The sequence below is a fragment of the Pristiophorus japonicus genome, chromosome 12, assembly GCF_044704955.1.
Source record: "Pristiophorus japonicus isolate sPriJap1 chromosome 12, sPriJap1.hap1, whole genome shotgun sequence".
In the NCBI taxonomy this organism is placed as follows: domain Eukaryota; kingdom Metazoa; phylum Chordata; class Chondrichthyes; family Pristiophoridae; genus Pristiophorus; species Pristiophorus japonicus.
Window position 1 is genome coordinate 175,964,340 of NC_091988.1, and position 19,583 is coordinate 175,983,922.

At 43.5% G+C, this 19,583-nt stretch overlaps 1 protein-coding gene across 4 annotated transcripts in view; it reads left to right on the plus strand.

Annotated features, from left to right (window-relative positions):
• Positions 1–19,583, plus strand: part of hck (HCK proto-oncogene, Src family tyrosine kinase) — a 104,147-nt gene that overhangs the window by 40,657 nt on the left and 43,907 nt on the right. For 3 of the 4 annotated variants that reach the window (XM_070896192.1, XM_070896189.1, XM_070896190.1), the window contains 4 exons: positions 1,348–1,471; positions 6,773–6,815; positions 17,311–17,410; positions 18,355–18,453. In XM_070896192.1, the coding sequence (XP_070752293.1) occupies positions 1,352–1,471; positions 6,773–6,815; positions 17,311–17,410; positions 18,355–18,453 (362 nt within the window). In that variant the 5' untranslated portion in view covers positions 1,348–1,351. The remainder of the gene's footprint in view (positions 1–1,347; positions 1,472–6,772; positions 6,816–17,310; positions 17,411–18,354; positions 18,454–19,583) is intronic. The other variant, XM_070896193.1, reaches the window with a different exon arrangement.

Consider the following 19,583-nt stretch of genomic DNA (forward strand, 5'->3'; position numbering starts at 1 on the left):
TAAGCGTAAGGCCCATGCTTTCATATGCCTCAGTGAATACATTGACTATATCCTGGAGTTCAGCCTCAGAATGTGCACAGACGCAGGCGGCGTCCGCATACTGCAGCTCAACGACCGAGATTAGGGTGATCTTGGACCTGGCCTGGAGGCGGCGTAGGTTAAACAGCTTCCCACTGGTTCTGTAGTTTAGTTCCACTCCAGCGGGGAGCTTGTTGATCAAACATGGATAGCAGTCCTCCTTTCTGCTCCTAGAGCCACTGATAACAGGTGTGTCTTATTAATTATAATGCTCTAACATAATGATTACAAATTAATATTTTATGAAGCAGAAAGCCCTTTTTATATCTCCAAATTTTGTGTTTAAATAGGAACATTTTTCAGTGATTTTTACTCATGCAATTATGAATGTGATTAATGCCAGTTAAGGAATTGATTTTTTTTTTAACAGGCTTGTTTTTTTTCAAGAATAAAATGTTTCCATGCTATTTCCTTCTATAGTCTCCCGTCTATTCCTGAATTCATTGGGTTGCTTGGTGGGTCCTGGATAGTTTACGCCAAGATTTGTAAGTTATGTGTTGACTTCAATCATTTTTATTGCAGCATTGCATGTGATGAAAATGCTGCAAACTCCAGATATTGCTAATTTATGCAAATTCTCTTAGAACAGCAAAAGTTACACAAAGGTGCTGAAACTAGCACTCTCTCAAAGCCTTCTGTGACAATCTTGCAAAATGGGAGAGTTTGAAGTGCTGGAACGCTCGATTCGAACGACATTCAAACTATTTGAAGTCAACCTCCATTCCGTCGTCTCCTCCTCGTTGTCCTACATCTCTCCATCATCTCGTGACCGGATGGGAATCTGCAAGATCTTCGGCACAACAGTTTTTGTTTTCAAAAAATCATAGAAATTTACAGCACAGAAGGAGGCCATTTGACCCATCATGTCCTATCCAGCCTAATCCCACTTTCCAGCTCTTGGTCTGTAGCCCTGTAGGTAATGTTTAAATGTGGTGGTGAGGGTTTCTGCTTCTACCACCCTTTTTCTACCTAATTTCCTATTTCTTTGGTTTTAAATGGATTTATACCTCTGCTAAAATAACAGGGAGGGATTTCAGAATGGTTAGGTCATTCATACGCTGGTATCCCAGGGTGTAAATTCAGGGCCTACTTGTCTACACCAGTGTAAGTATTCCAGCTAATGTTCCTTGTGCATCTGGTAATATAGGTGCACAGTTGAGGTTTTGTGTTTGTTGTATTGTTAGCATATTAAATGTACGTTCGATCACTGATGAACCTAGGCCTCTCTGGAGCATATCATAAATGATTGTTTTCAACAATGTTTTTCAGAAACATGGGCTGTGCAAAATCAAAAGAGTCTTCTGACCAACAAGAAAAAAGCTTAAATGATCCCGTACGTAAATCTCAAACCGCTCTTTATGTGAAAGATCCCACTTCCAAATCGCATGTGACAGTAAGTAAGAATAAAAATAAAGTTTTAAGGTAATTCTTCAACTACTGGAAAAATTAATCTGTACACCATGCTTTCAGAGGATTTTGTTTTAATGGTTAACAAACACCAGTACTATAGGAATAGTCACTATTGATGATGTATATCTGTACTGAGTGAAACCTGTATCAACTGACTCTTCGCAATGTGGATCCAAAACCGATTGATAAAAGAAACACTAATTAAAGAGCATGTGCCACTTAATGCTACATTTTATACGTAACTTCCTCAGTGGGTAAATGCATTGTCAAGACCAACCATATAGACCAGAAGGTTCCAGTTTTGACTCCGTGTGTTTGCTGATCTCGGCCATGGTAGCAATTGATGGAGATGGAATTGGTCTCGGTACCTTTGGGCCAGAGAGGAGAAGATCTCAATTTCCCACTTCCGATTACTAACCAGTGACTCTCGATGGAAAATACATGTGTCGAGATCAAGTAAAATCGGGATGTGATGCCCTTCACAACAACAACTTATATTGCATATTTAATGTAGAAAAACATTCCAAGGCATTTCACAGGGCCATAAGGCTAAAAATGGACACACAACCAAAGGAGGAGGTGTTAAGTGGAGTGACCAATAGCTTGGTCAAAGAGATGGGTTTTAAGGAGAAGAGAGAGGTGGAGAGGGAGTGGAGTGTACTGAAGGAATTCCAGAGCATGGGGCCTGAGCGGTTGAAGGCATGGCTGCCATTGGTGGGGTGAGAGGGGGATGTACAAGCCAAACTCAGATGAACTGAGTTTTTTTGGGGGGGTGGGAAGGGGTGTATAGAGTTGGAGAAGGTTACAGAGATGGTAAGCGATGAGGCTATGAAGTGATTTAAACACACGATTCATTTGAGGTATTGGAGTATTGGGAGTCAATGTAGGTCAGTGAGGATGGGTGATGGACGAGCAGCATTGGTGTGAGATTGGATTCTTGTACTGGCTACAAAATTGACAATTTGTGCATTTCCACTGGCTATAGAACTGAGAAAGATGAATTCTGTTTTTATCTCTTTCCTTTCTTGTTGCTGCATTATGTATTTTCTGATTAACACAGCAACCTCACCACCACCTTTCCCTATCATTTTGAAATACACAATAGATGCAATAAACTGCTAATTCTATCCTGTATGCAGTTATGTTTCCACTATCCCTATTGTATCTCTTTCCTCATTTCGAATTAGTGCCACCAATTTCCCCTTTTTGTTGTTGATGCTCTGCAGATTGCTATACAAGCAATTTAATGGGGGTTAGATTGGGCTGTGTAGCATCTGTTTTTCAGGCATTTTGCAGCCTCCCAAGGTCCCAAAAGGCAGGCATACTTCTGACTGGAATTGTGCCACCCATCATATTGGGTAAGGACAAACGAGATGTGCTTTACCCACATGTGACGCAGTCATTAGCTCTTTTAGATATGCAAATGAAGGGCCGAATATCTGCTTCTGGTCCGTTTAATTTGCCCTGAGACAGTCAGCATGGCTGCCTCAGGGAAAACCAATCCAAAACAGCGCATTTTTTAAAAAGTAAGTACTCAACATAATTTTCGCCGCTCCCAGTCCTGAGATCCCCGATGTCTCACTCCCCAATCTCTGCCTTCCACCCCAGACAGCAATCTTTCAGTTGCCGATTCATTTACCTGAACCCTAATGCTGCCTCCTCCCACAGAGCAGTCTTCATTATGGTGAGGCCTGAGGCCCTGTATCCGGGCCTCCTTGGACACCACCATTTGTGAGTGGGGAATGACGCTGTATTGGGGGAGGGGGCACCAAACGTGGGTGTGCCTGAATGTAACTCCCATCATGTTCTTATTTTTCATCACTCTTGCTTTATTTTTAATTAGTATTTACTTATTACTTCCCATAATCTTTTCTGTTCATGAGTATTCTTTTTATCTTAACTGGTAAAGGGGACCTTAGCACCTGTCCCCTTTTTTTTCATATATTGCATATCTACCCGCACCCTCTGCCCACCTCTCCCTTTACCAGTTTAAAGTTCTTTCTATCATTTTCACTAGGTCTTTGACTGCAGCCTGGTTCAGGTGCCACGCGTTCCAGCGGTAAACTTCCTTTCGGTACCAGTATCCCATGAACTGGAACCGCTCCTTCACACACCACTTGTTCAGCCACATCTTCACTTCTTTGATCTGTTTATCCCTATGCCAATTAGCGCTTAGCTCCGGTTGTAATCTTGGAGATTACCACCCTCCAAGTCCTACTTTTTAATTTAGCTCCTTTTATCTCAGAAATGAATCTATGGTAGTTCTGATTCAATAAAAAGCTGCAAGCTAGGGATGCAAGTTCTTTTGCTTTGTTTATCATATCCATCCACTGGTTTAAAGTTGGCTTTTGGATGTTCCTCATTTATGTTGAGATTTTTTTTATTCACACTGGGGGCTACTGTAAAGTGGATACCAGGACAGTGACCAAGTATGCCAATCTCTTAAGTCAGATGGGAAACAATGGGCTCGATTTTCCCCGGTATTTGTGCCGTTTTTTTTGGAGCAGGCTACTTTTTCCTGGCCTAACTTTAAAAATCTCCAGTTTCCCCAATCGATTTGCACCAGCGTAACTCAGTTAGTTACAAATTTTTTAAGTCTGTTTTCTTTTCAGCCAAAGTGGGTGTAATCAGCCACCTATGCCACTTTTGGCCATTTAGGGAAGTTTGGCCAGCTGAGAGTTACTCCAGTTCTGATTAGGCCAGCGTGAGTTAAGGAAAGCAGTGCAGCAGATGCTCAGATACACTGAAAGAATTGAAAAACACATAGCAGCAACTTAGAGAGAAAGAGAGAGATTGGAGGTAAGTTAGTGCTATGTGTTTTTCAATTCTTTTAATGTGTTGGGAGCTGGCTGCATGCTTCACTTTGCAGCCTCAGCTCGCATTGTGTCCCTGGTCACCATGGCAGCCCAATCTTTTTGGCGCAGATCAAGGCTCCACCCACCTCGGGTTAAGCCACGCCAAAATGAAGAGATCCAACTTACAACACTTTTTTTTTGGGGGGCGTACTTGATTCCCCAAAAATCGGGCGTGACTCCAAGTACGCCAAAAAAATGCTTTGGGGAAAATTGAGCCCTCTGAAACTACAAGAATAGTGAGGGGAGTCTGGTGTGGTTTTGTCTGCCCTGTTTTGGCCTCTACTCACTGCTTCCCTACAATGACACATCTGAGCTCAGTAACTAGCCATCTGAAACTGCAGCTGCATACCCTCTGGCATAGCATGCTGGGAGGACCCCACGGTGTCACACTCCCAAGTTCACTACTTGTGTAATAAGTCCAGTGATTTATCTACCTAAAAAATCAACATCAAGCAAGTGCTGGAGAAATGGAACCATTCCTCTGGGTCCAAATAAATCTTCCAGCCAGCATTTGCTCTCTTAGTCAATACACACGCAATTAAGTATTTTTTTTAAACCCTAATTATTTGGGGAGTAAGTCCTCTTTAGTTATCCGTATTGGAAGAACTGTAAATTTGTGAATTACCTAAAATAATCAGTGATGACTGCAAATTCCATATTTACAGATGATTTGGAACCTCGAGCCTCAGATTTACATGGAGAGCTCAATTTGGCTGAAGCACCTTCCATCTTCTACAGAATGGGATTATTGCTCTTTGTTACAATCTGCCCACTAAGTGGAAATTTACAGATATTTCACAAGAACACCACTACTACTTTAATTTTAGTGCATCAGCTAATTTAGTTTAATCAGTTTTATTTGAGCGTTCTCAACATGCCAGTTTGTTTATCCATTGTGTTGATTGAGACAAACACACCATGGAAGTGAAATGTTGCTATTCTGAGATGTAATACTTGTGGTTCTGCTAAGCAGCAGCTTTGGGACATGCCAATTGAAACAACGGCTTAGACTTACTCATGGAATTGACCTTTTTCTATGGAAATTAATTGAAGATTTTACTAAAAAAACAATTCAAATATTCCTCTGTCCTTGCCTAAAGTTGCTCACCTTTGGAATATAGTTTGGGTGCTGACGGTCTTACCAGTACATCAGCCAACTGGACATTCTTGAAGCGTGAGTCTAGACTGTAAGGGTGAGAAATGAAACCCCGTTTCACCCATTTTTTGGCATAAAATGGAAGCAAAACCAACCATTTTTTTCAGAGCTATGTCCTGTGGCCGACTGAAACACATCCAACTCCAAATTGGCACTGGTGATATTCGGATATGCCTGACCGCTGCCTGAAACCAGCCCCTTCTATTTGCTAACGAGGAACCGAATGCCCTCTGAGCCCCTTTCAGATATTTGTCAGCACGGAGCAGAACATGTTCCCCTCTGTTTTTCGAGATTTTGCTGCAGCCTAGCCAGTGGTCCTTAAAAGGACACTGGAGGTCGATGACAAAAAGCTAAGTTCTTTAACTTCAACTCATCTTAATGTGGAGCCAGGAGGAGCAGGGGTGCTCCATTAATATTTGTGAAGTGAAAAGACCAGTGTTTTTGGGGAGTGCAGATGCCTTTGTCAAAACTGGAAATACATTAAAAAAATGCAGGCAGTTGAAATGATCCCTTTTTCACTGGGTTGAACTATCAGAATACTGGAAATGGACTTGAAAATGTATTTAAAATGGGCTTCCAATGGTAGTGCAAGTACTTGCAATGGGAACTTTGATGCTTGCCATTGGAAGTGAATCATTGCTGCCTGTGGGCCACAACTTCTAGTTGTCTGACCAGTTGGAACTAAGGCATTCTGATGTGAAGAGCAATGTATAATTTCTAAAAGTCTGTGTGACAAGAGGATTTAAGAAAGTTACCTGCTTAAAAACCAAGTTCTGTCAGGAGAAGGGACGTGAAGCAGAAAGTTTATGTAAAAGGCTAAATCTGAATGGTCCAACTGTGGTGAATGATGCTGTAGGTTTTATGCTAGAACAGAGAACTATTTAAAGCATTCCACTTGCCCTTGTCTTATGTTTAATCAACTCACGGTCTCCTATTTCAGTGTATCTACTGGATAATTCCTTACAGTGCCTATCTATTTTGTACAGTCAAAAGCCCATGGTTGAAGAATTTACCTTAAAAGAAGATGGGAGAGAGGCATTCTATTCTTGTAGTCAGATCCATGGGAGAGTTTGTTTCCCCTTTCTTTGTTAATTGTAGGAATGCTGTGGCAAATTTCAGTACTTTCACAGTTTAGTACTTTCAATTGAACTTGGAGGTATAGACACAATCTAAAAAGACTAAATATAATTTATCTAATATGACAGGCTTCATAATTTCATCTGTATTTGGATTTGATGGAATATTTATGTACTATTGACCTTTTTTTCCTTAGGACACAAATAGTTTTCCTTCTGTGCCACCAGTTACTTTCGGAGGTATGTATGAAAACCTGATCCTTGGTGTGAAGCATTTGATTCAGCTCTTGATATTTTTACTTTGTCACTGAAAGTTCTTTCAAGCTTTAATGATGTAATTAGTAATGGAGTAGTGTGCCTAGTGATCGCCACATGTGGTTCCTAAAGTGTGAATGTTTGTTCAATTGCATTCAAAGTATAAAAATACATCAATATGGGGAAGAAATTATTGGTAATACCATGTGAGCACAACACCATAATAGCAAACTGCTACCTGTGCTGTTTTACTGGAGGTGTGTCACTCTGATGCTCAAGCTACATGTGGTTAATGCAGTGTTGCAACTAATCGCAGGGTATTCATAGTGGATTTTTGCCCCTTCTCTCCCCTTCGCTCTTCCTGGAATAATTCGATTCACTACACATAATATCAGCCAATTCGATACACACCACGTGATGTCAATAAGTGGCCGAGCACACTGAATACAGTAAAGGCTATGGGCCCTGACAACAGCCCGGCTGTCATGTTCCAGAACTAGCCGTGCCTCTAGCCAAGCTGTTCCAATACAGCTACAACACTGGCATCTACCCGTCATTGTGTAAAACTACCCAGGTATGTCATGTCCACAAAAAGCAGGACAAATCCAATCTGGGTGATTACAGCCCCATAAGTCTACTCTCAATCATTAGCAAAGTGATGGAAGATGTTGTAGACAGTGCTGACACTTACTCACCAATAACCTGCTCACCGATGCCAGGACCACTCTGCCCTAGACCGCATTACAGCCTTGATCTAAACATGGACAAAAGCGCTGAAGAGGTGAGATAAGAGTGACTGCCCTTGACAGCAAGGCAGCATTTGACCGAGTGTGGCATCAAGGAGCCCGAGTAAAACTGAAGTCAGTGGGAATCGGGGGGGCGGGGGGTGGGGGGGGAATTCTCCACTGGCTGGAGTCCTATCTAGTACAAAGGAAGATGGTTGTGGTGGTTGGAGGTTAATCATCACAGCCCCAGGACATCGCTACAGAGTTCCTCAGGGCAGTGTCCTAGGCCCAACCATCTTCAGCTGCTTCATCAATGACCTCCACTCCATCATAAGGTCAGAAATGGGGATGTTCACTGATCGTTGCACAGTGTTCAGTGCCATTCACAACTCCTCAGATAATGAAGCTGTCCATGCCCGAATGCAGCAATGACTACCTCCAACAAGCGAGAGTCTAACCATAGCCCCATGATATTCAACGGCATTAGCATTGCTGAATCCCCACCAGCAAAATCCTGGGGATCACCATTGACCACAAACTTAACTGGGCCAGCTTCATAAATACTGTGCTGCAAGAGCAAGTCAGAGGCTGGGTATTCAGTGGTGAGTGTCTCACCTCCTGACTCCCGAAAGCCTTTCCATCATCTACAAGGCACAAGTCAGGAGTGTGATGAAATACTCTCCACTGGCCTGGATGAGTGCAGCTCCAACAACACTCCAGAAACTCGACATCATCCAGGACAAAGCAGCCCGCTTGATTGCCATCCTATCTATCACCTTCAGCATTCACTTCCTCTATGACTGGCACAACATGTCTGCATGTATACCATCTACAAGATGCACTGCAGCAACTCGTCAAGGCTTCTTCGGCAGCACCTCCCAAACCCGTGACCTCTACCACCTAGAAGGGCAAGAGCAACAGGCGCATGGGAACACCACCACCTCCAAGTTGCACACAATTCTGACTTGGAAATATAACACTGTTCCTTCATCGTTGCTGGATCAAAATCCTGGAGCTCCCTCCCTCCTTAACAGCACTGTGGGAGTACCTTCACCACAAGGACTGCAGCGGTTCAAGAAGGCGGCTCAACACCACCTTCTCAAGGACATTTAGGGATGGGCACTAAATGCTGGCCTTGCCACCGATGCCCACATTCCAGGAGAGAATTTTAAAAAAAAAATAGTTTCATGAGCACTGGAAATTCTGTATAATCCTCCCTTTCAAATCCATTCTTCATGCATGAGCCTAGATACTGAATATCTACAGACCATTTGACCATGTAAGGCACTAAAGCTTGGCTTGGTCGATCTTTACATGTACACTTCCCAGTAGGGGGGTCACTGGACTGGGAATGGGATCAGGAATGGGAACCCTGATCTGGGGATATTGACGCCAATTGCAGTACCCAAGCTGCTGACCTTACTAAGATAAGATAACAGCACAGACCAGGAATCAAACCTAGGACCACCTTCTCTCTATAACACAGTACGACATAAGGAGCTGGATTTTTGGTTCTGCTCATTTTGTGGCGGTAATGGCGGCGGGACGGTCCTGATAGCCCGGGAACAGTTTGCGAACAGCAAAATTCGGCAGCTGGGCCCTCGGTGTGTTGCGGAGCGCTAAGGGAGGCGCTACACACCTCGTTTAGGGCGCTAGGCCGGCTGAGCAAACAGCCGGCCTTGGAGCGCTCAGAGAGGCCTGGGGGGGGGGGAAAAGAGGAGAGAGAACGGAGGGGGGGGGTCAGAGAGAGGGGGGGGGGGGAAAGAGAGAAGCATGAAAAAACCCAACAAAAACACTTTAATTATCTCAGTGCGTCCGCAGCAGCTGGAATCGCCAGCTTTCACAGGCGGTCCCAGCAGGGGCTCTACAAATCGGGCGGTAGCCAAAAACCGAGCCAATGTCTCAACCACGGGCGTTGCACACCGACTCGCCTCTTCTGGGCAGTAATACTCTGCGCCCTGTCGAATCCAGCACCGAATGTCCCGGCGAGGCACTGGAAGCTGGCCGCATGCCCGGAAGTGCTTACCGCTGCCATTACCGCCCCTCTGGGCGCTCACTGGGATGGCCGATCCAGCCCAAGGTGTTGTATTTACCCACTAAGCCATTGGCATCTTTAATTGCTTTATCGAGGATCTAATAGTAACAATCAACTCAACACCACATCCTGATTAAGTTTTTGCTATCAATTGTGGAATATTAAAGCAGTGAAAGAACAGATGCTCCCTCCGTCTGTCCAGCTGCTCCTCATTATTGCCCAATTAAGCACGTGTATCTAAATACGTAAGAAAATGCCTCTATTTTTAAAGGTAGACACCATGGAAACGTAATTGGAGTATAGCAACATTAAGGCAGAGTATTTAGTGGAAGATCAAAGTAAAGAGTTGTTAAATTTATTGTAAATTTAGAAGCATAAAGCTGATTGGTGATTTGAACTTAGTTTTGGTTATAAAAGTGGTAAATATATTAGAATACAAGATGCACCACAAACATGAGGAAATCCTGCCAGCACAACTACTACAACAACAACTTATATTTATATAGCACCCTTAATGTAGTAAAACATCCCAAGGTGCTTCAGAGGAGTGTTATAAGACAAAAAGTTGACACCGAGCCACAAAGGAAGAAATTACGGCAGATGGCCAAAAGCTTGGTCAAAGAAGTAGGTTTTAAGGAGCGTCTTAAAGGAGGAAAGAGAGGCGGAGAGGTTTGGGGGGGGAGTTCCAGAGCTTGGCGCCCAGGCAGCTGATGGCACGGCCACCGATGGTTGAGTGATCATAATCGGGGATGCTCAAGAGGGCAGAATTTGAGTGCAGATATCTGAGTTGTGAGGCTGAAGGAGATTACAGAAATAGGCAGGGGCAAGGCCCATGGAGGGATTTGTAAACAAGGATAAGAATTTTGACATTGAGGACTTTGCTTAACCAGAAGCCAATGTAGATCAGCGAGCACAGGAGTGATGAGTGAACGGGACTTGGTGCGGGTTAGGACGCGGGCAGCCGAGTTTTGGATAACCTCCAGTTTACATAGGGTAGAATGTGGGTGGCCAGGCAGCAGTGTGTTGGAGTAGTCAAGTCTAGAGGTAACAAAGGCATGCCTGAGGGTTTCAGCTAATCAGAGGTGGAAACGGGCAATGTTGTGAAGGTGTAAATAGGTGGTTTTAGTTATGCCGCGGATATGTGGTTGGAAGCTCATTTCAGGGTCAAATATGACATTAAGGTTGCAAACAGTCTGGTTCAGCCTCAGACAGATGCTAGGGAGGGGGATGGAGTCGGTGATTAGGGAACAGAGTTTGTGACAGGGACCAAAGACAATGGCTTCAGTCTTCCTGATATTTAATTGGAAAAAATTTCTGCTCCTCCAGTACTGGATGTCAGATAAACAGTCTGACAATTTAGAGACTGTGGAGGGGTCGAGAGAAGTGTTGGTGAGGTAACGCTGGGTGTCGTCAGCGTACATGTGGAAACTGACGCGGTGTTTTGGGATGATGTTGCCAAGGGGCAACATATGGATGAGAAACAGGAAGGGGCCAAAGATAGATCCTTGGGGAACACCAGAGGTAATGGAGGGGGAAGGGAAGTCATTGTAGGTGATTTTCTGGCTACGATTAGATAGATAATAACGGAACCAGGCAAATGCAGCCCACCCAGCTGGACGGTGGAAAGGGGTTGAAGGAGGGTGAACGACAGTGGAAAGGGGTTGAAGGAGGGTGAAGTGGTCAACCATGTCAAAGGCTGCAGAGAGGTCGAGAAGGATGAGGAGAGATAGTTTATCTTTGTCACACTCACAAAGGATGTCATTTGTGACTTTGATGAGAACCGTTTCAGTACTGTGGCAGGGGCGGAAACCGGATTGAAGGGATTCAAACATGGAGTTCTGGGAAAGATGGGCGTGGATTTGGGAGACGACAACACGTTCAAGGACTTTGGAGAGGAAAGGGAGGTTGGAGATGGGGCGGTAGCTTGTAAGCACAGTGGGATCAAGGGTTGTTTTTTGAGGGGGTGATGACGGCAGATTTGAAGGAGAGGGAGACAGTACCTGAGGAGAGAGAACCGTGAACAATGTTGGCTAACATGGGAGTCAGAAAAGGCAGTTTGGTGTTCAGCAGTTTAGTGGGAATAGGATCAAGAGAGCAGGAACTGGGTCTCATGGACAAGATGAGTGCGGAGAGGTCAAAAGTGGAGATCAAAGAGAAACTAAAGAAAGATGCGATTTCAAGGCTAGGCGGGGGGAACCTTGGAGGAAGTTTGGCCCGTTGTCTAGGGGAAGAAAGGGACATGGCAGAGGCAGCTGATCGGATGGTCTCAATCTTGGAGACAAAGAAGTCCATGAGCTCCTCACACTTGTTGTTGAGTGCTGAGGAGACAGGGGAGAGGGTTTTAAGAAGACGGTTAGCAATAGAGAATAGTAGCCGGGGGTTATCGTTACATTTCAGAATGATCCTGGAATAGTGAGCAGTTTTGGCAGACAAGAGTAGGACCCGATAATATTTTGTGGTCCAGCCAGATCTTGCGGTGATTGGCTAAGTCAGTTGTCTGCCATATCTGTTCAAGTCTGTGTCCCTTGGATTTGAGGGAGCGAAGATGAGGGCCATATGAAGGGGAATGGCCAGGGTGAGAGACAGTAATGGTTTTAACAGGGACTAGTGCATGAAAGGTGGTGGTAAGGGTGTGATTGAGCAGATCGGTGGCTGCAGAAATGTCACGGTGAAAGGAGGACCAAAGGCTGGACAGTTCAGATTTCATAAGTGCAGTTGGAAGAGAGTTGGAGGGAGTTTTTGCCAGGGGCGGACACAGAAGGAAGTAGAGTTTGGTGAGAAGAGGGATGTGTGTGGAGAGCGATATAAGGAAGTGGTCACAGATAGCCTTATCTGCATGGACACAATGAAAATAGTGAGGCCACAAGAGATGGCATGGTCAAGGGGGTGGCCGTGAATATGGGTTGGGGAGTTCACATGGTGGGAGAGATTAAGGAAAGATAGGAGGGAAGTGAACTCCGAGGGGAGAGCGCATGATGAAAGTTTATCCTTGAATAAAGCTACTGAACAACACCAGTAACATACTGCTCAAAATAAAGACTAGGTTTAAAGTGCTTAATCACAAAAACATTGTATAATACAGTACTCATCATCGTCATCATCATCATCATCATCATCATCATAGGCAGTCCCTCAAAACGAGGATGACTTGCTTCCACGCCAAAAAAGGATGAGTTCACAGGTGTTTCAATGAAGGATCTAATATTCCAGCTCCTAAACTACATCCTGAAGTGTGGAAGATGCCTGTGCATGGATTTTCTTTTTAACATTTGGTAGCCTACACCAAGATAGTACTATCTAGCCACTGATAGCAGAAAGTTATACAGTTATCAGGATAAGGAAATTGGGTATTTCTGATGTAAAGCTGAGAATAACCAACTCAAAACCACAGTTTCCATGATGATGATGTTTGAGAGAGAATAGCTGCTTGCTTGTTCCTTTTTTATATTTAAGTGATGACTTCTGTTTTTCAGACATATAAAGTGCAGTAAATAGCTCCCATGCTGAGTTAGTATTATATGACAGGAACTAGTCTCTGCATTGGTAGAATACTTACTTCTGAGTCAGCAGATTGAGCCATATGCCAAAAATTGAGTACGTAATCTAGGCAGATGAATGTTAAAGATCCCACAGCACTATTTAAAGAAGAGCATGTAGTTTACCTAGTATCCTGGCTAACATTACCCTGCCAATTAATGTACCCAAAAAAGCAGATTACTTGGTCATTCATCTCATTACTGTTTGTAGAATGTTTACTAGTAGGGAATATTCGCTCCAACATACTCTTTGTACTTCAAAATAATTTAGGTGAAGCACTTTGATTCATTTCATTGTGATTATTGCAGGTATTCTTTAAATATGCCAATTGCTGGCTACAGCAGTTAATTAAAGTGAAGGAGCTGTTTGTTAAAGTAAATCTGTACTGATAGAAATTATTGTTACAGTCAACATAAAGTTACATGCAACATAAAAGAACCAACACCTCATCACTGACCCAACAGCAGAGGTCCCTGGCTTTGAACTCCCTCAAAGACAGTGGGCAGCACTCGGCCCAATCCGCACAGGGTATGGACGATGCGGCCACCTGCTCCACAGGTGGGAGATGAGGGACGACCCGAAGTGCAATGTGGCCATGAGTCCCCAGACCATGGAACACATCACGTCAACCTGCTCACTGAGATCTGTTGTGGGAGGCACCTCAATTCTCCACTCAGCATCACAGGAGGCTATCGAATGGATAGCCAAACTAGACATCCCATTATAAGCTTTTCCCATCATACGAAACAACGCTAAGGGGAAATGTATGTGGAACACTGCATTTTGTAAATATACTGGGCCTAAAATTGAGGTCGGAGGCTTCCTTCGTACGAACGCCTCCGACCCGTAAAAGAATCTACAAAAGTACCTGGTGGTCTCGGAGGAAGGTAAGATCCTGGTCAGAGGCCTAGATTTTGCTGCGCATTGCATGGGGAGATGCCTTTCAGGTACACAAGTCCAAGCTGGAGTCACGTGGGCCTGGGCAACTAATCACGATGCAGTATTCTCATTGATAAAAATGGGAACTCTACGAAAAAGATTAATGAAGACAAACGTAGGTCCCTTGCAGTCGGACTCGGGTGAATTTATAATGGGGAAAAAAGAAATGGTAGACCAATTGAACAAATACTTTGGTTCTGTGCCTTCAAGAAGGAAGACACAAGTAACCTTCCGGATGTACTAGGGGGCCGAGGGCCTAGTGAGAAGGAGGAACTGAAGGATATCCTTATTGGGCAGGAAATTGTGTTGGGGAAATTGATGGGATTGAAGGCTGATGAATCCCCAGGGCCTGATAGTCTGCATCCCAGAGTACTTAAGAAAGTGGCCATAGAAATAGTGGATGCATTGGTGATCATTTTCCAACAGTCTATCGATTCTGGATCAGTTCCTATGGACTGGAGGGTAGCTAATGTAACACCACTGTTTAAAACAGGAGGGAGAGAGAAAACGGGTAATTATAGATCGGTTAGCCTGACATCAGTAGTGGGGAAAATGTTAGAATCAATTATTAAAGATGAAATAACAGCGCATTTGGAGAGCAGTGACAGGATCGGTCCAAGTCAGCATGGATTTATGAAAGGGAAATCATGCTTGACAAATCTTCTGGAATTTTTTGAGGATGTAACTGGTAGAGTGGACAAGGGAGAATACACCTGTGGTGTATTTGGACTTTCAAAAGGCTTTTGACAAGGTCCCACACAAGATTGGTGTGCAAAATCAAAGCACATGGTATTGGGGGTAACGTACTGACGTGGATTGAGAACTGGTTGGCAGACAGGAAGCAGAGAGTCGGGATATAAACAGGTTCTTTTCAGAATGGCAGGCAGTGATTAGTGGAGTGCCGCAGGGCTCAGTGCTGGGACCCCAGCTCTTTACAATATATATTAATGATTTAAATGATAGAATTGAATGCATTATATCTCCAAGTTTGCAGATGACACGAAACTGGGTGGCGGTGTAAGCTGTGAGAAGGATGCAAAGAGGCTGCAGGGTGACTTGGACAGGTTAGGTGAGTGGGCAAATACATGGCAGATGCAGTATAATGTGGATAAATGTGAGGTTATCCACTTTGGGGGCAAAAACACGAAGACAGAATATTATCTGAATGGCGGCAGATTAGGAAAAAGGGAGGTGCAACGAGACCTGGGTGTCATGGTTCATCAGTCATTGAAAGTTGACATGCAGGTACAGAAGGCGGTGAAGAAGGCAAATGGTATGTTGGCCTTCATAGCAAGGGGATTTGAGTATAGGAGCAGGGAAGTCTTACTGCAGTTGTACAGGGCCTTGATGAGGCCTCACCTGGAATATTGTGTTCAGTTTTGGCCTCCTAATCTGAGGAAGGACGTTCTTGCTATTGAGGGAGTGCAGCGAAGGTTCACCAGGCTGATTCCAGGGATGGCTGGACTGACATATGAGGAAAGATTGGATCAACTGGGCCTTTATACACTGGAGTTTAAAAGGATGAAAGGGGCTCTCATAGAAACGTATAAGATTCTGACGGGACTGGACAGGTTAGATGCGGGAAGAATGTTCCCGATGTTGGGGAAGTCAAGAACCAGGGGACACAGTCTTCGGATAAGGGGCAGGCCATTTAGGACTGAGACGAGGAGAAATTTCTTCACTCAGTGTTGTTAACCTGTGGAATTCCCTGCCGCAGAGAGTTGTTGATGCCAGTTCATTGGATATATTCAAGAGGGAGTTAGATATGGCTGTTATGGCTAAGGGGATCAAGGGGGATGGAGAGAAAGCAGGAAAGGGGTACTGAGGGAAGGATCAGCCATGATCTTATTGAATGGCGGTGCAGGCTCGAAGGGCCGAATGGCCTACTCCTGCACCTATTTTCTATGTTTCAAGAGAAATCTTTGACGGATCGGAAAAGCTGTTTTTCAGTGCATGTGCATTGCGTCCCGAAAATCGGCTTTTGCGAGGCCTCGCCAGGTTCGTGCCAAAATTTTAGGCTCGTTATTTTCTGAATACATTTTGACACTGAACTGTTGTAGGTGTCACAAGATAATTATCTGAGATACTGTACTTGTTGAAGTTGACCTGAAATTAAGATCATTTTTTCCAAAAGAAAGAGATGCTGCAAATTTTAAGGTACTCTTTCCCACCCCCACCCCACCATCTCTCATTTCCTGTGAGGGTAATGTAAGTTTGTATCAAGCCTCTGATAGATCTGTTCCTGAGTTGTCTGCTAGGTGGTGTTGAAGTGGCTCAGAATGACTTGCCCATCAAACTTTGCTCAATCCCTGTTGGAAAATCACCAAACATCAGAAATTGACTGCGTGGGTCCGAAGCGATTGGAAATTGGTCAACTGAAGATAGACACACATCCAAACATCTTCAGAGAACTAACATGCTGCCCCACTGCCCAAGAGTAGGTCAGAGGCGTTTAGCGAGTGGGTCACCAGAATTTGGGGCGGAACCTGGTTATTTTGGGATTCTACCTCATTCATTTGTGGTTTTAATTGTCTGCTAGTTGGGGTGAGGGGAGGCAAGGAGAAGATTATTCTTCTGTCTGCTTTCCACCTCCCCACCCCCACATTAAAGGCACATATCTGGGTATACTTCTGGGCTAACTTGAGAATTTGGCCATTCCGCCCTTGTATGAGAGATGGTGCAAATACCATTAATGCCTTTTCTTTATTCATTCATGTGATGTGGGCTTCGCTGGCGAGGCCAGCATTTATTGACCATCCCTACTGGTCTTTCAGAAGATGGCGGTGAGCCACCTTCTTGAACCGCTAAGTCCTTATACTTTGGAAAGGACCGCAAACCTTACCCAGACTAAGGGAATCAATTGCGGATTGATTATCCCAGGGGTTGATTAGCTTTGGCTGGAGGTAAAAGTTAGAGCTAAAGACAGTTCTAAGTATTTTTTCCATCGACCCAGAAATGCCTCCGTGCACCCAGCTTTGAGGGCAGACCGAAGCACTCTTGAAAACACCAGGAACTTATCCCAACCATGCAAATAATCCTGTCCCTGCAATTTGAAATGGGGCCTGTGACATTGTGCTTGGGCAGACAGGAATTCTGTTGCATTGCGCTTGCGCCAGTCGAGCAGGTTACTCAAAATTTCAGGCTCAGTTGCTCTTAATACTGCCTAGAAAAGAGGCTAATGTGAAATTCATACTCTTGCACATATTGTAATTATTCCAAACGATTGAACTCTTTCTCTTGATAGGACAAGATGACACAGTGGTGGTTGCACTGTATGACTATGAAGGCATTCATGAAGGTGACTTGAGTTTTAAGAAAGGAGAAAAAGTGAAAGTGATCTCGGAGTAAGTAAGAGTTGACTGCTCCATTGTTGTCTTGACATCAGCATTGAACGGAGTGGAGGGAGGTGGGCGTGAATGATTACAGTAACAGTCTAAAACTTTAGTACTATAACAATCCACAAACTTTCTAGAATAATTAATGTTCTATTTAAAATGTTGAAGCAGAATTTAAAGAACTAGAAATTTCTATCTGAAGCATTACTGATCTTAGAAAGGTTGAATGTTGGATTATACAGCACTAGAGGACTATTTACTTTTGAGTTTGCATCCACAATTCTTGAGCTTGCCTTTATTTACACAACATTGTGCAACATTGGTCTGTTTCATGGTGCGAGTATCGCAGCAACCTTGATGTTTAGCGATATATTAACAAATTGTAGTTGTCTGGAAACCAGTGTGGATAATTCATTGCTGCATCAACATAGTTCAATAAAGATTCCACACACACTAACGGTGATATCATTGACAAGTTCAGATGCAATCAGGTTTACAGGACCTTCTCAAAGTATTAAAAGAAAATTCTCCAAAGATACTGCTTAACAAAAAAAAAAATCCAATTTTTAAAATAAGATCAAACCGCAATATTCCTGAAGTTGTGGGGAGAGGGGTTCTCTTTCAGGTTAAGGTAACTCCAAGACTACGTGCCAGGCGATGGATGGTTAAAACCAAGTCAAACCTCTGCCAATAATCTGATATTTAAGGCAGGTGTACAGCACTGCATGGCTCTTTAATTGGAACTAGAGAAGTAGAGCTATCATTGGATTCTTCCCATCCAGCTCCAAATAACGTACAAAGTACATGGGCAAACAGTGATGACCTTTTTAATCAATATTTTAAAGTAACCAACATTTTTATTAAATCCTTGCTTGACATAGCAGCAGTCTGATTGAGTCTGCAAATGCACAAATAAGCATAGCTAATAGAATTGTTCTTGTGTTTTGTTTCAGACAAGATGAATGGTGGTTGGGAAAATCTTTGACTACTGATCTAGAAGGTTATGTTCCAAGTAACTATTTTGCCAAAGATAATTCATTGGAAATGGAGGAGTAAGTACCTGTGAAATGTTTGCATTTGCAGTCTAAAGCAGATGGAAGCAGATTTTATGGCTGGCTGTTGGCACTAATAATGGCTTTTGCTGCCATTACACAAACAATATTTTGGCCAATACAGTAAGGTTGAAGGATAGAACATTATTGTTTGCATGTGACTTGTACTTCCACACTATATCTGATACAATTAAGTTAGTGTAGAGCTCTATTATTCTGTGTGTGTGGGGGAGGCGGGGGAGGGGGAAATAGTCTATTAATGGTATAAATTAAATGCATTTGCAATAAAAAGCTAATATCAGTAATGAAACTACTGGATTGTCGTAAAAACCCATCTGGTTCACGAGTGTCCTTTTTAGGGAAGGAAATCTGCTGTCCTTGTGGTTTGGCCTATATGTGACTCCAGACCCACAGCAATGTGGTTGACTCTTAACTGTCCTCTGAAATGGCAGCTCACTACCACGTTCTCATGGGCAATAAATGCTGGTCTTGCCAGTGACACCCACATCCCATGAATTAATTAAAAAAAATAATGTATCCACAGTGGCATTATCAACATCATTGGATCGTAGTTTCAATGATGCTGCCTAAAATGTTGCTGATTGTGCTGCATTAGAAGTGATTATCTGTCCCCATCTTTCCATAATGACTTTGTGGACATCCAGTAATGAGGATTTAAATATGGTGCTTTACTGAAGAATCTTCATGTTACTCAGAGGTAATGCAATAGCAGCATTATACCAATTAAGTGCACATCCTCTGAGTCAGAACCCCACTTCACGAATGAGCCCAACATAGGCTGACACTTCAGTGTCTTACTGAGGAAATGCTGTATTATTAGAAGTACCATTCTTCAGGTGAGAATTTGAGCCAAGGCCCCATCTATCTGTTTTGCCTGATGTAAAAATACCATGACACTATATGAAGATGAGCAGAAAGTTCTCTTAATACCCTGGCCAACATTCCTCAACTAACTCCAGCAAAAAAAAAACAACAGATATTGGTTAATCATCTACTTTTCCATTTGTGATACTGTGCTGTGCACACATTAGCTGACATGACCACGCACATAACAAAAAGTAATTAATTGAACGTGAAGTACTTTGGGATGTACTGAAAAGTGCAATATA